The following is a 12,653-nucleotide window of genomic DNA, read 5'->3' as shown; positions in this document are numbered from 1 at the left end:
AAAAAAAAAAAAAAAATGGTGCCAGGTACCACAACAGCAACAGAACTTTGCTGTTTTCTGGATATTATTCTTTTCTTTGTGTTTTTATTTTTGTTTTTAATGGAATGTGCTGAATGTCTATAATTTTGTTCAGACTGCAGAAACTGGAAAAGCTGTTGCCGCTATTGATGCATAGCATACAGGTATTATTGGTCTCTCTATATAAATATAAATATATATATATATATATGCACACACACACACACACATACATGCATACAGATACATAATTTGAATTTTTGGAAACTTTAACTGTGCTGTCAACTTTGGAAAAAGTTATCCCAATTTACTGTGTTGAGTTGCCATTGTACAGAAATTAACAGCCATATTGGTCTAGAAATGTTAATTTTTTCTATTTTTATTTTTCCATTTGTACAGGGATAACGCATTGTACTAAATATGTAAGGTCATATCTACATGGGTTTGATTACAGAAACTAATACAGTATTCTCTAAATAATGAAAAAAAGAATAAGATAAGACTACAAGAGCAAGAAGCAATTTAAATATGTTCAGGGACCATTTTCATCTTCAGAATTAAGGATTATTTTAATCTTACATCATTGCCTTTTCTCTTTTACTTTTTTTTTTTTTTTAGTTTTATGTTAGGATTCCCTATTTTTAATGTTCATACAGAGATTTCATTAACTGGAATACCGAATAGTTTCTCTGGTGTGAAAAACTATAATAGTACACAGGATCCTAATGAGATAATTAATAATGTGAAATAGGAAGTAAAGGGCTAAAGGTGTAGGGAAAGTGGGAAGGGTGGGGGAACGGTAATAAGGGAGAGGAAAAAAATATGAGAAACTGAAAAAATGGAAATAAAGTGTTTGTAAATGGAGAGGGGAGGAGGGGGTGAAGGGAGGGCAGGGACAAGGGGAAAAATGAGAATCAAGACCTGCATGTAAAGGTACAGGATCCCAATAATGAATGTAACTGTACTGTATACCTAGATTGTAGCAAAGAACTCAATAAAAAATTTTTTTAAAAAGGTAGGAAAAGAAACATGTAGAGTGAAATCTGAGATAAAAGTAGGAAAAAAGTAGTATAGAGGGTGAAAGCATGTTACTGTGAAAGAGAGAATGCAGTAGTGCAGAGCTCATTGGTGACTGTTTTTTTGCATCTTCTCAGGCTGGCATCAGGTCTAGGCTGTCCTATTGAAAATTTGTTCAAGCTCTCATGAGAACTGAAGATAGCATGCTCTGATTGGTTCCATGTGTAAGGCTTTGGGAACTGTTCTGATCAAAACCTTTTGAAGAACCACCTCAGATTTTCTTCACAGAAATAGCTTTCTTCCTTTGGGTGGTCTTTTTCTTTCAACAGTTCAAGTGGGGCTGACTTTATCGTACATAGGTGAATGCAGCTGTCTGTCTGTGTCACTTTTACTGCAGTAGGTGTGGCACTGAAAAGGGGCCCTACAATTTCGGTTTTAATTGGTCTTCAGGAGTCCATTTTTTTTCAAGTCTTAATGAGCACTTGGTCCAAAAGTCAGACACTAGGTGGTCCTCCTGGGCAAGGCGTTGGCAAGACTTTGTTCTCGTAAAACTGGATAGCCTGTGGTACTTGGCATAGATTTAATATGACATTGTATAAGTCTCATGGTCTCTGAAGGTAAGAAAGGCCTCTCATCTACCATCTCAAGTAGACTCTTACTAAGCCTAGTTTTCAGGGTGCTTCAAATCCTTATGAGATCTACTGGCAATAACTAGAGCCAAGTTGCAGAATTTTCTTGGCAAAGTTTTGCCAGAGTTCACCAGGCTGCAAAGCTTGTCAGGCTTATTGTAGGCATAGAGTAGGCAAGCTTTGCAGACCAGTCAGGTAGTTGCTGCTAGTCTTAATCATGTGACAATTCAAGTGACCATTTCCCATGTAGGGTTTTTGTAGCTTTCCAGTGCATCTCTTGAAGAAGAATCACTTTAATCTTTAGGAACATGCAATAAGCTGAGGGTGTTGAGGGGCTGTAAAGCTGCCTTTCCTGGCTCTCTGCCAGACTTTTGATTTCCCAAGGACACTTCAGATGTCTTTTTGGGGTCCTTTACAATGAATGACATGGACCTGCTTGGGGAAATAGATTGCCTCTAAGAGCTGTAGAATTTCTTGCTTGTGTTTTTGTAGATGATTGCTTATTAGTTAGCAAGCCCCTTTCTTTCCAGATTTCTACATGGATATATAGCACTAGAAAGGAGTATTTATTTTAATATCAATGCCTGAGTAAGGACTGTGAGCTTTGTTGTTTTGTTTTGTTAGCAGAGGTCCCTAGGGGAAGGGGTTTGGCCTCATTAACCTTTTGTGAACTGACAGCTGCATAACCTGATTTCGATGTCCTTCTTGGACTAAACTACTTGAATTGGTGAACCACACCTTCTCAGGGTCTTGGAGGGACAAGTCATTGGTGTCCTATCTTTTTTCATAGGTCTGGGAAATCAACCAAAGTCAAGCACAGTGAAAATTCAGTCAGCAAACACAGGTTACATATTCTTTTAAATAGAGATATAAACTTAAATCCAATTTGATTGCACAGTTATCACCAAAAAAAAGTAAAACCAAATAGAATGGAGAGGGCAAACTAGCATTAGAGAAGGTATTCATAGGTTGGCTTTAGGACCCAGGAGAAAACAGCTAAGTTTTTCTTTCTGTTCTCTGTGCAACAAAATGCTAAGATACTGCTGTACTCACCTGAAAGCTGCTTGAGTTGATGTTTATTGACTGTTCCTTTTTTCTATTCAGGCCATCAGGCACATATTTCTAAATTACCTGAATTTCTGTTAGAAAAAGAAACAGGGAAGTGATCTAACCTGATTCAGAAGAGAAGAGGGGAGGAGACCCATGTCTTCCCTGAAATTGGCATCTTGTGCCTATCTACAAGGGTAAGACTTCCTGGTGTCCATGAGGTCAGTTGAAAAAAGAAAAAGGCAAACAAATGTTGTACAACCATGTGACCAACCCAACTGACCAATAAACATGGAGGAATCATGTGACCAGTTCATGAAAGGGGATGAAAAAAGGTTCTGAGAAAGCAACCCACTAAGGATACTCAGAGATAAAAGGCCATCTAGGAGAAAAGTACAAATGACACTTAAGAGTACATAAAGGGGTAAACTCAAGCAGGAGACCAAGTTACCAATAGGAATTTTTCTCAAAAGTGAGAGAAAGTTCAGCAGAGTATGATGGAGAACAGAAATGTGAAGGCAAAAAGACATAGTACTATCTTTAGGTCATACGTATAGAACCTGAATGATCTCTTTTGCAACTGGAGTATTAACAGACTCTCTGACAACTATTGACTGACTTGTATCCACAGTGAATGACCAAAAACAAGAAAGAAAAGAGGAATAAACGTGAGGTAGACTAATGGTTCTTTTACCAGCTGGGAAAAACACAGAAGCCATGTACTTCTCCTCCTTCTTCCAACATGGTGGGACACACTAGAAAACTGTTCTCAGTGCCGTAAGAAAACTTCATAAGTTGCCTACGTACCATTAATTTTTACCACCCTTTAGTTTTCTGTCTTTCCCCAATAACCAAAAAGGATTTGAAGCTTCCAAAGAATGAAAGATTGTCCTGGGGAGAGAGAACTAAAAAGGGGATTGGAGCTTTAGAGGAAGAAGTGGGGTCAAACTAAACCAGATCTTCTTGGCCATAAATTTTAGAGAGAGACTGTGCTCAAACAATGTTACCTGTTCCTGACTAGCTCAGTGTTGCCAGATTTGGGGATGCTGGAGTCTCCTTATAGAGGTGTTTTCTGTGTTCTTATTGTCCTAAACAAAGAATTGGTTAAGCACAAAATGCAGCAAGGTTTTATATTTATTAAAGGTAGAGAAAGAAACATGCTCTTCAGAATAAGTTTGGGCCAGGGCTGAGGATTTAGCTCAGTGGTTTCGCTGCCTGTCTTGTAAGCACAAGGATCCGAGTTTGATCCCTGGTACCAAAAAAAAAAGAATGCGTTTGGGCCAAGTAAAAATAGGGGAAAAGTACATTCTGTGGTGTGAGAATGGACTACTGTAGAAGAGAGGGCACTACCAGGAATATCCTTAATATGAGCCAGTTTACCAGATGTGGTGGTGCACATCTGTAATCCCAGCTCTTGGGAGGCTGAAGTAGGAGGATTGCTGTGAATTTGAGGCCACCTAAGCTACATAGTACAAGGCCAGCCCTGAACTACATAACAAGACCTTGTCTCAAAAAAATAAAAGAAAACAAGCAAACTAAAAGCAATTGACACTTGTTCTCCCTAAATGTGGCTCTAGATGCAGGAAGTGAGTGATTTACCTGAGACCTTAGGTTATAACCCAGATAGGCTTTAAGTGGTCCTGCCTGTTTTTATTGTAGATTTCCCTATTTTTAATAGCTCTCAATGAATGTTTGTTGATAACAGTAACACTCTAAAAATGATAGTGGTGATAAGCTGCTATTTTTTTAATAATCAAAGGCATGCATCACTTTAGCTCATCTTCTATCCCTTTTAGTAGAAGAGCACATAATTCAGCTAACACCCCATATACAGAAGTTCTTTGAGACCCAGACTAAACAAGAATCCCATTTTTTTCTAAAAAGGTAGGAAAGCTGTGCCTTAGGATGCCTTGGTAGATCCAAAGCATTCTGCCAAGTAATTCAGGCAACTAAGAATCCAGCTGGCCCCCTGGCTGGTAATTCCTCAACACTTGGGTATGTACTAGCATTGCCAAATAGGCTGGAAGGATTTAGAGAACAGGAAATAAGCTGCTGGGAGATAAGGCGGCAGCTGTGAACTGTAGACAAGGGAGGAAATGAGAATGAACACTAGTCCAAGGAAGCAACATTAGCAATTTCACTTCATTTTTAAACCAAGAATTATTGAAAATACGTCTTTCTCTAATTTAGGGAAACTACCCCTACTCAGTTAATCCAGTTAGAATTCACAGTGAAGAAGTATGTGAGTAGGGACCACATTTCCAGTAACTGCTGCATCTCAACTGATTAAGAATTACGGAAGGATGAAATTGAGTCTGAACGTATCATTTACCCAACAACAGCAACTGTATTGTACAATACCAAGAAATCTTTAATGTTAAAAATAAATCTAAAAAATTTTTTGCTTCTGCTCTTTTGTGTTTGTGTCATGCTATAACTGTGCAGGCTATTTTCATGAACAAGAGGGTTTTTGTTGATGTTAAATGTGCAGCTATATGTGGCAATGGATATTAAAGGCAAAACATATAATGTGAACTAACTTTTGTCCTCTGAAATAGGATACTGTGTTATCAGTGCTGTTACTGAGATTCACGGTGGACACATGTTCACTGTGTTAACCTAAGAAAATTGTAATTTCAGAACAGGTCAGTCTTAAATATAGTATTCTTATTTTTATATTTCATTTTATATTAGCTATTTGGAAGTACATTAATTACTGTGAGCTTTGGTGATTAATGTTTGTCGAAAGCAAACTGTAGCTGCGTGCACATTTGTGGATGATAGTGTTTGGGAGTCAAATCACAGCTGGATCTGAAAGAAGTTTACTAAATTGACTTTTACTCAGTGTTTGGAAAGTCTAAATTTTATAACACATTCAGTGTCATTTAGAGGTTTCCATTATTATTGACTCAATTTTTAAAAATAAGATTAAATCGGGGCTGGGGATTTAGATCAGTGGTACCGCCGCCTGCCTTGCAAGTGCAAGGTCCTGAGTTCAATCCTTGGTACAAAACAAAAAGATTAAATCAGTTTTTATGAATAGTGTTTTTAAATTGTACTTGATTTATTATTTCCTTATCTTATGTTGGACCCCTGTGTATGTTCACAACTCTCTAATTGCACACAGAGTGCTCTGTCTGTCTAGTAAACTGAACTCCTTGCAGTCAAAATTTCCCTCATTTCTGTCCTTAACACCTAACAGTATCTGGTTTATCTTGGGAAGACAGGTAGTATTTGCTGTCATTAAAATGGTTTTGAGAATTTAAAACAACCTGCTTGAAAAGGTTTTTAATACCTTTTATAGTTCAGAGATACAAGTTAGCAAGGATCGTAACTTCCAATTCTGTATTAATCATTTGACAAAGTATACCCAAAATTGCTGTACCTGTACTTGAAGATGAACACATCCCATCCCTTTCCTCCACAGCACAGATCTGCATTTACAGGCTGGTAACTGAAATAGATTATGGCAGTGCTGCAGTTGCAGAATTGGGCCAGTGCAAGGAAGGAGCTTTTCACATGGACCTGTCCATAGGTGGGGCTACCTGGGGAGTTTTTTGTGTTCTCATCCTTGCCAAGTTGACTAGAGTGGTAACACATCAGCCACAATTTCCTTTGATTTTGCTGAATTTTTAAAAAGATACAGTACTTTTTTCTTCTTTAAAAATTTGAAGATTTTATTATACAACTTGTAAGTGCTGATATGACCAAGTGTGGTAAAACAATGTATCAGTTACAGATATTTTTGGTACTGCGGGTCAAACTCTGTACCTTATGCTTGAGAGGCAGGCAGTAGAAACACTGAACTAAAATCCTTGGCCTTCAGTTACAGAATTTTAAGAAATTGGTCTGAAAGCAGGAAGTATGCTTTGGACAAATGGGTATAAGCTGGAGAACAGGTATAATTGTGGGGGTCCTTGACCATCTGTCCTAAGGCTCACTTTCTATTTCAGAATCTTGTTAGAATTTGGAAACTATGCTAGCATTACATGTTCACAATAGTTATGAGTTTATTAGGCACAGAGTGCTGAGAGTAGTGCTCACATCTTAGTGAATAGTAGAAGTGTTCCTGTTCTTTGAGGATAGTCCTTTTTCACCAAGACATGTCAGTGGTGCACATTTGTTCATAGATATTCTGGCTTCCCAGCTTGGCTTTAACTTACTGGGAGTGCTAGGGGTGGTTCATGTCATCCAGCTCAATATCAGCCACATAACATCTGTGAAGCAAATGTGTGCCCGATGTTCAACTAAATCAGTCCATCCATTGTCATCAGGATAGGCCAGCCAGGAACAGCCTCAGGGAATACTCATCACCATCCACTGTACTGGTTTTGTGGCTCATGGACTCCCAGGACCAATCCAGACCTTCATTTCCTTGTAGATTTTACTGGGCTTTGTGAGGGCTGATCTTAACTCCTTAGCATTTACTTAGTGTCACAAACTGTGCCAGACTTTATACCTTTTTAGATAAGTGGAAATATGAAAATAATTTGTCCAGATTCAAAATTTTCTAAATTTACTAATTCTGTTACAAAATTTGAATCTTATCTCTTCTTCAGATCTCCTGTGTTGTAAATCTTAAACATCTCAGCCCTTCCTCACCTTTTCCACATTTCCTATGTTTAGATGCCAGACTTCAGAGGTATTCCAGGAAAGATACAGAAATGTTCACTTTTGGCAGAAAATGGAATAAGAACCTTTTCTTTTTTCAGTACTGAATAAGTGATACCATCATTTGAAAACAATTGTGTGAAAATTATTTCTCTACAACACAGGACTGGCAGATGAGGGATTGTTGCATCCCTCTGAGAAGCAGGTACTTTACGGGATTCAGAATGGGCCTCTTTTTGTAGCAATGGCCATAGTTATCCTGCTTTGTCTTTGCTCCGGTGTCTGTTATTTGCCAGGAAGCCATATCAGGTGTGTCTGGATCCACCTCTTCACAAATTCCTACGTTCTCCCTGAGCCTTTTTCTGTGACTAACTTCATTCTGTTTGTTACAGAGTCTGAACACTTTGAGGAAATAACCCTCACCCTGTGGTTTTCCAGGTTGTGCTAGTGAGGTGGAATGAACCATACCAGAAACTGGCCACATGTGATGCAGATGGAGGAATATTTGTGTGGATTCAGTATGAAGGCAGGTGGTCTGTGGAACTGGTTAATGATCGAGGGGCTCAGGTGAGTAGATGGCAAGCCTCTTGCAATGAAAGACTACTAGAGTACACCAGTGTTCTATAGCATAAGTATTCCTGAAATTTGTGTGAACAAAGTAGAAGAAAAATAAATAAAATTAGAACTTTGCCTTTCATTCAGTCTTGAGTCACTTGATAGAAAGTAAGAATGTGGGATCATGCCTCCTTCTCTTCAGCCTGGCTGCTGCTGTGAGAACTCTCCAAGCTATAAGAGATCTGTGAATCATTTTTTTTTCCCAGTGTTGTGATTACATGTTAAATTTGGATCCTCTGAAGTGCTTCTACCATATGACTTTTTTGTTCCCTTTTAGAAGGTATTTTCCCTGTACTGTGATCTCTATACTTCCCTCACTGAAAGCTCCACATGATTATTTCTCACAACCTACTCACTGAGTAAAGAGTTTTTAACACTCACTTCTATCAGTTTCAATTAGTATGGCCACCTGTTGTCATCTTCTACTCTTCCTTTCTGATACAATTTATCTCTGCACTGAGGAAAACAATTGCTCCAAGGACACCCTGCTGAGCCATGCTTTCTAGTAATGGTCCTTGGATTGTCCTAGCTTGTGATACAGCTCTCCCTTGAGTGTGTGGGTGGGCTGCCTGCCCTTCCTCATGTGCTTAGGAACACTTATCAGGGCATACAATTCTCACTTGTGAATTTGACTGAACTATGATGAGAACCTCAGGGGATGAATTATGATTGAGACCTCAAGGGATGAGAGGCATTTTTTGACTCTTAACTCTCCCAGAATGATTTCCCTGTAAGTATCTTGCTATACATTTTCAAAAGACAGGATTCTTATCCTCATGTCTCCTACCTGTTGCTTAACCAAGTTTCCCAAGTTTGAAAGCTATAGACCAGTAAAGTGACATAAAATTGCTACAAATGAAGATGCTATTGCCAGAGAGTATTACCTGGCTGAGAGTTTCTGTAAGATGTTATCACAGAAGAAAAATCTATCTCTGTGTGAAAACAGAACATTTTTTTAGAACATTCTTTTTTGTGTGTATTTATTTAGTAGGTAAACATAACAATATTGACTGACTCTGATAAAGCACATCTCTCTGGGATGAGAAAAATAGGCAGCAACACCTTCTTGAAGGAGAGCTGCAAGTATGGAAATCTCCATGACCATGAGAAATTCATGTCACTTTGAGAGTGGATGAGCAGGAGCTTTGAAGTCAGACAACATAGTCCAAAAATCTTACTCCATTACTTTTGAGTGGGAGATACTTCACTTTCCCATGCCTATGTTTCCTCAGCTGTAATACAGAGACAACAGTTCCCCTACCTCAGAGGATCACTGTGAAGATCAATGCAAATGTACATGAAAAGTGCTTATAATACCCCTGTTGCACATAGCACCTGTCATCATGTGTTACTATAGTCTACAACATTTTGTTCTGCTACTCCCTCAGAGCTCCCTAATACGGAGCCCACCTGTCTTGAAGCAGTAGCCATATAGTCTTAAAAACAGTTTCAGGCCTAAAGATGGAAACTGCATGGTTTTCTGAGAAGTGGACAGTTTTCTTTAGGTTCCCCGAGGGTTTCTACCATGGTGTAACTCTTCCTTTAATCAAAAGATAGGATTCTTTTCCCTAAAAAGGCCCGTGATGGGATGAGACATGTCTTCAGATTTAAGATGGGAAGAGCACTTTAAATCATTACTCAGAAGAAGAAAGGAAAGGGGAGGTACAACATGTGCCAACTAAGTGCTTGGCTTTTTTCCTTTATTGTTCCTCTCAGTCTCCGTAGGATCCTTACTGTGAAGGTGTTATGCTAATAGAAGAGAAAGATTCAGGTCCCAGAGATTCGATTCCGTAACTTGCCTAAGGAGGTTCATGAATAGCAAAGCTAGAATCCAGCCTCAGTGTGAGTCCAAAATGCTCCAACATACTGTCTTATTCCCAGGGCCCCCCACAAAACCCTGTTTTCTGAGAAGTGCTGCATATTCATAGTATATCCAGAAGTGCTCAGACTTTACTATTGTTTGAGAGACCTGCTCCACCAGCCAAGCAGTTCTTCTGCCTTATGGTTTTCTCCTGGCAGCAACCTCTCTGAGCAAGTGTTCCCTGTCATCTCCATATTGCCACCACTTGTCACATCCTTCAGTGTTTCTTTCCAAGGAGAGTTCAAAGAAGGCAAACATGCCAGAATCAAGAAAGGTAGGATGAATTCATCCCTGAGACCAATGAGCTTTTGTGAGTCACAGAACATCTGGCAGTATCCTGAACCTCACAAGTGCTTGTGCCTGCCAGGTTCCATTAAGGAATCTCTGTGTCTTGTGACCTGAGTCCAGTTTTAGCTATTTTTACTGTTTGAAATTTGATTCTTCAAACCTGAGAATCCATAGAACTGCTGTCACAATTAAAACAGTGGCTTTTGGGAGCAATTTGGTTGCTTTTAATTGTGTTAGAATTGTATTATCTGAGTAAAAGACACCACACACAGGTGATGTTGGAACACTGGTCAAAGCAGTGGAGTCTGTGCATGCTAGGAAAGTTATCTGGAGGAAAGAACAGTCGTGTACCTTGTAAGCCTGCTCAGAGAAAAGTACAACTTTTTAGAAGAAATGACAGGTGATCCTTGCCTTTCATTGTCATAAAGTATATCAAAATATTTGGCAAACTCTTTAAGTGATGCCATAACAATTTTTTTCAGGAAATTATTAGGAGTCCTTCATTTCAAAAATGAGCCTGGAACAGTGCACACATTTTGCAGTATTAGTCACTGAGGATGGCTGTGCTGGGCATACACATTCTGGGACAATCTAATGAAAAGCTTCCTTGGCAAGTGTGGTTGAGCTGTTGCTCATCTTCAGTTACTTCGTATCTGAGAACTCTCTTTAGTAAAGCAAGAGCATTGTAACCCTCTGCCGTTGAAAAACAATCAAGAAGGGCAGTTTCTGCTGTCACTTCCCCTCAGCACTGGGTACTGGGCTTCCCCTGTTTTGTTTTGCAGTTATGATGTATTCTTATCACTTCATGCTGACCTAGTAAGCCCCATCACTTCATGTGGACATCCTGCATTACCGATTTTGTGTGAGATTACTATTTTATTTTTGTTTTTTAAAGGTTCCCTAAAGTAGTACAAACAAAAGCAAAAGTAGATACATAGGATTACATCAAACTAAAAAGCCTTTGTATGAGAAAGGAAAGAGTAAGAGACAACCTGTAGAATAAAAGAAAATATTTGCAAACTGTACATCTGACAGTTGATTCCAGAATTATAAGGTACTCAAATAATTCAATAGAAAAATATCCAAACAATTCAAATTGGCAATAGATATAAATACTGCAGATATTTCTCAAAAGAAAACATACAAATGACTAGTAAGTATAGGAAACAGTGTTCGATTATCATTAATCATCAGGTAGATGCAAGTAAAAACTACAAAGTTCTGTCAAACTAGATAATATAATTGGACAGAACAAAATGCAAATCAGTACTACCTTTCTCAGATTAGAATAGCTGTGACCAAAAAGACAAAAGATAGCAAGCACGGGTAGCGATACGGAAAAAAGGGAATCCTTCATACTGTTGCTTGAAATATAAATTAGTACAACCATTATGAAAAATAGTATAAAAGTTCCTCAAAAAATTAAAATAGAACTACCATATGAATCCACAATCTCGTTACTGGGTATATATCTAAAGAAAATGAATTTACCATGTCAGAAACACTTCTGCATGCCCATGTTTAATGTAGCATTATTCATAGTAGCCAAGAAATAGAAGCACGTATCCAACACCTGATAAATAGGTTAAGAAAATGTAATACACATGGAGGAATACCATTCAGCCATAAAAAGATGAAATCCTGTCATTTGCAACAGCATAGATGGAACTGGACCTCAACATAGTAAGTGAAATAAATCAGATGCAGGAAGAAAAGTACCACATGATCTCACTCATGTAAAAGCTTAAAAAAAAATCATTACATAGAAGTTGAAAGTAGAGCAGTGATTACCAGAAGCTTGGGAGAGTAGGAGAAAGGGAGGGAAAAGGAAAGTTTGTCAGTGGGTCCTAAGTTACAGTTAGATAGTAATTAGAAGTCAGATGTGTTATTGTACAGTAGAGTGACTTCAGGTAATAATAAAGTACTATATATTTTGAAATGCTAAAAGAAAGGATTTTGAATATGTTTAGCACAAGGAAGTGACAAATGTTTAAGGAGATAAATATTGGGATACTAGTATCAACAAAAATCTTCTTTTTACTGACTACATGTTCTGGCCCTGTATTAGGATGTTTGTCCTTTTAGTTCAAATATAAGATATGTAGTTTCACTGAATGTAAATAATAGCATTATCTTTGTAAAATGAAAGAACTTTGAAATTTTATTCCAGAATATAATATGCTGTTGCTGAGGAAAAAAATGTATTCTAAGTTCTTAAGACAAAGTAAATAGTGTAATATGAATGAAGCTGAGATTCTGAGTTTAACTGAGCAAACTTTTTACAGTAACAGAGCAATTATTCCAGAGGTATCTCACAAGTCCATGCCATTGTCATGATGGAGACATTACTGATTGATTACTCAACACACACCCTTAACCCCTGTTGGGAAAACAGCCAAAAATTCATGTTCTTTTGCTGTTAGTTCATTTATTTTTTTAATGTCTTGAAATGTGATATATCTTGGGCTGGGTATTTAGCTCAGCGGTGCTACCACCTGCCTCACAAGTGCAAGGTCCCAAGTTCAGTCGCCACTACAAAAAAAAAAAAAAAAAAAAAAGAAAAAAAA

At 38.1% G+C, this 12,653-nt stretch overlaps 1 protein-coding gene across 8 annotated transcripts in view; it reads left to right on the top strand.

Annotated features, from left to right (window-relative positions):
- Tulp4 (TUB like protein 4) overlaps positions 1-12,653 on the top strand; it is a 191,751-nt gene that overhangs the window by 117,277 nt on the left and 61,821 nt on the right. For 6 of the 8 annotated variants that reach the window (XM_033763287.1, XM_033763288.1, XM_033763286.1 and 3 more), the window contains one exon: positions 7,761-7,889. In XM_033763287.1, the coding sequence (XP_033619178.1) occupies positions 7,761-7,889 (129 nt within the window). Of the gene's footprint in view, positions 1-7,510; positions 7,528-7,613; positions 7,632-7,760; positions 7,890-12,653 lie in introns of those variants that run through there. The other 2 variants (XM_033763289.1, XM_033763290.1) reach the window with 2 other exon arrangements.

The sequence above is a fragment of the Fukomys damarensis genome, unplaced genomic scaffold (genome assembly GCF_012274545.1).
Source record: "Fukomys damarensis isolate Sample0158 unplaced genomic scaffold, DMR_v1.0_HiC HiC_scaffold_14, whole genome shotgun sequence".
Lineage (NCBI taxonomy): Eukaryota > Metazoa > Chordata > Mammalia > Rodentia > Bathyergidae > Fukomys > Fukomys damarensis.
Note: the sequence above shows the minus strand (reverse complement) of the source record. Positions and strands in the feature narration are given on the sequence as shown.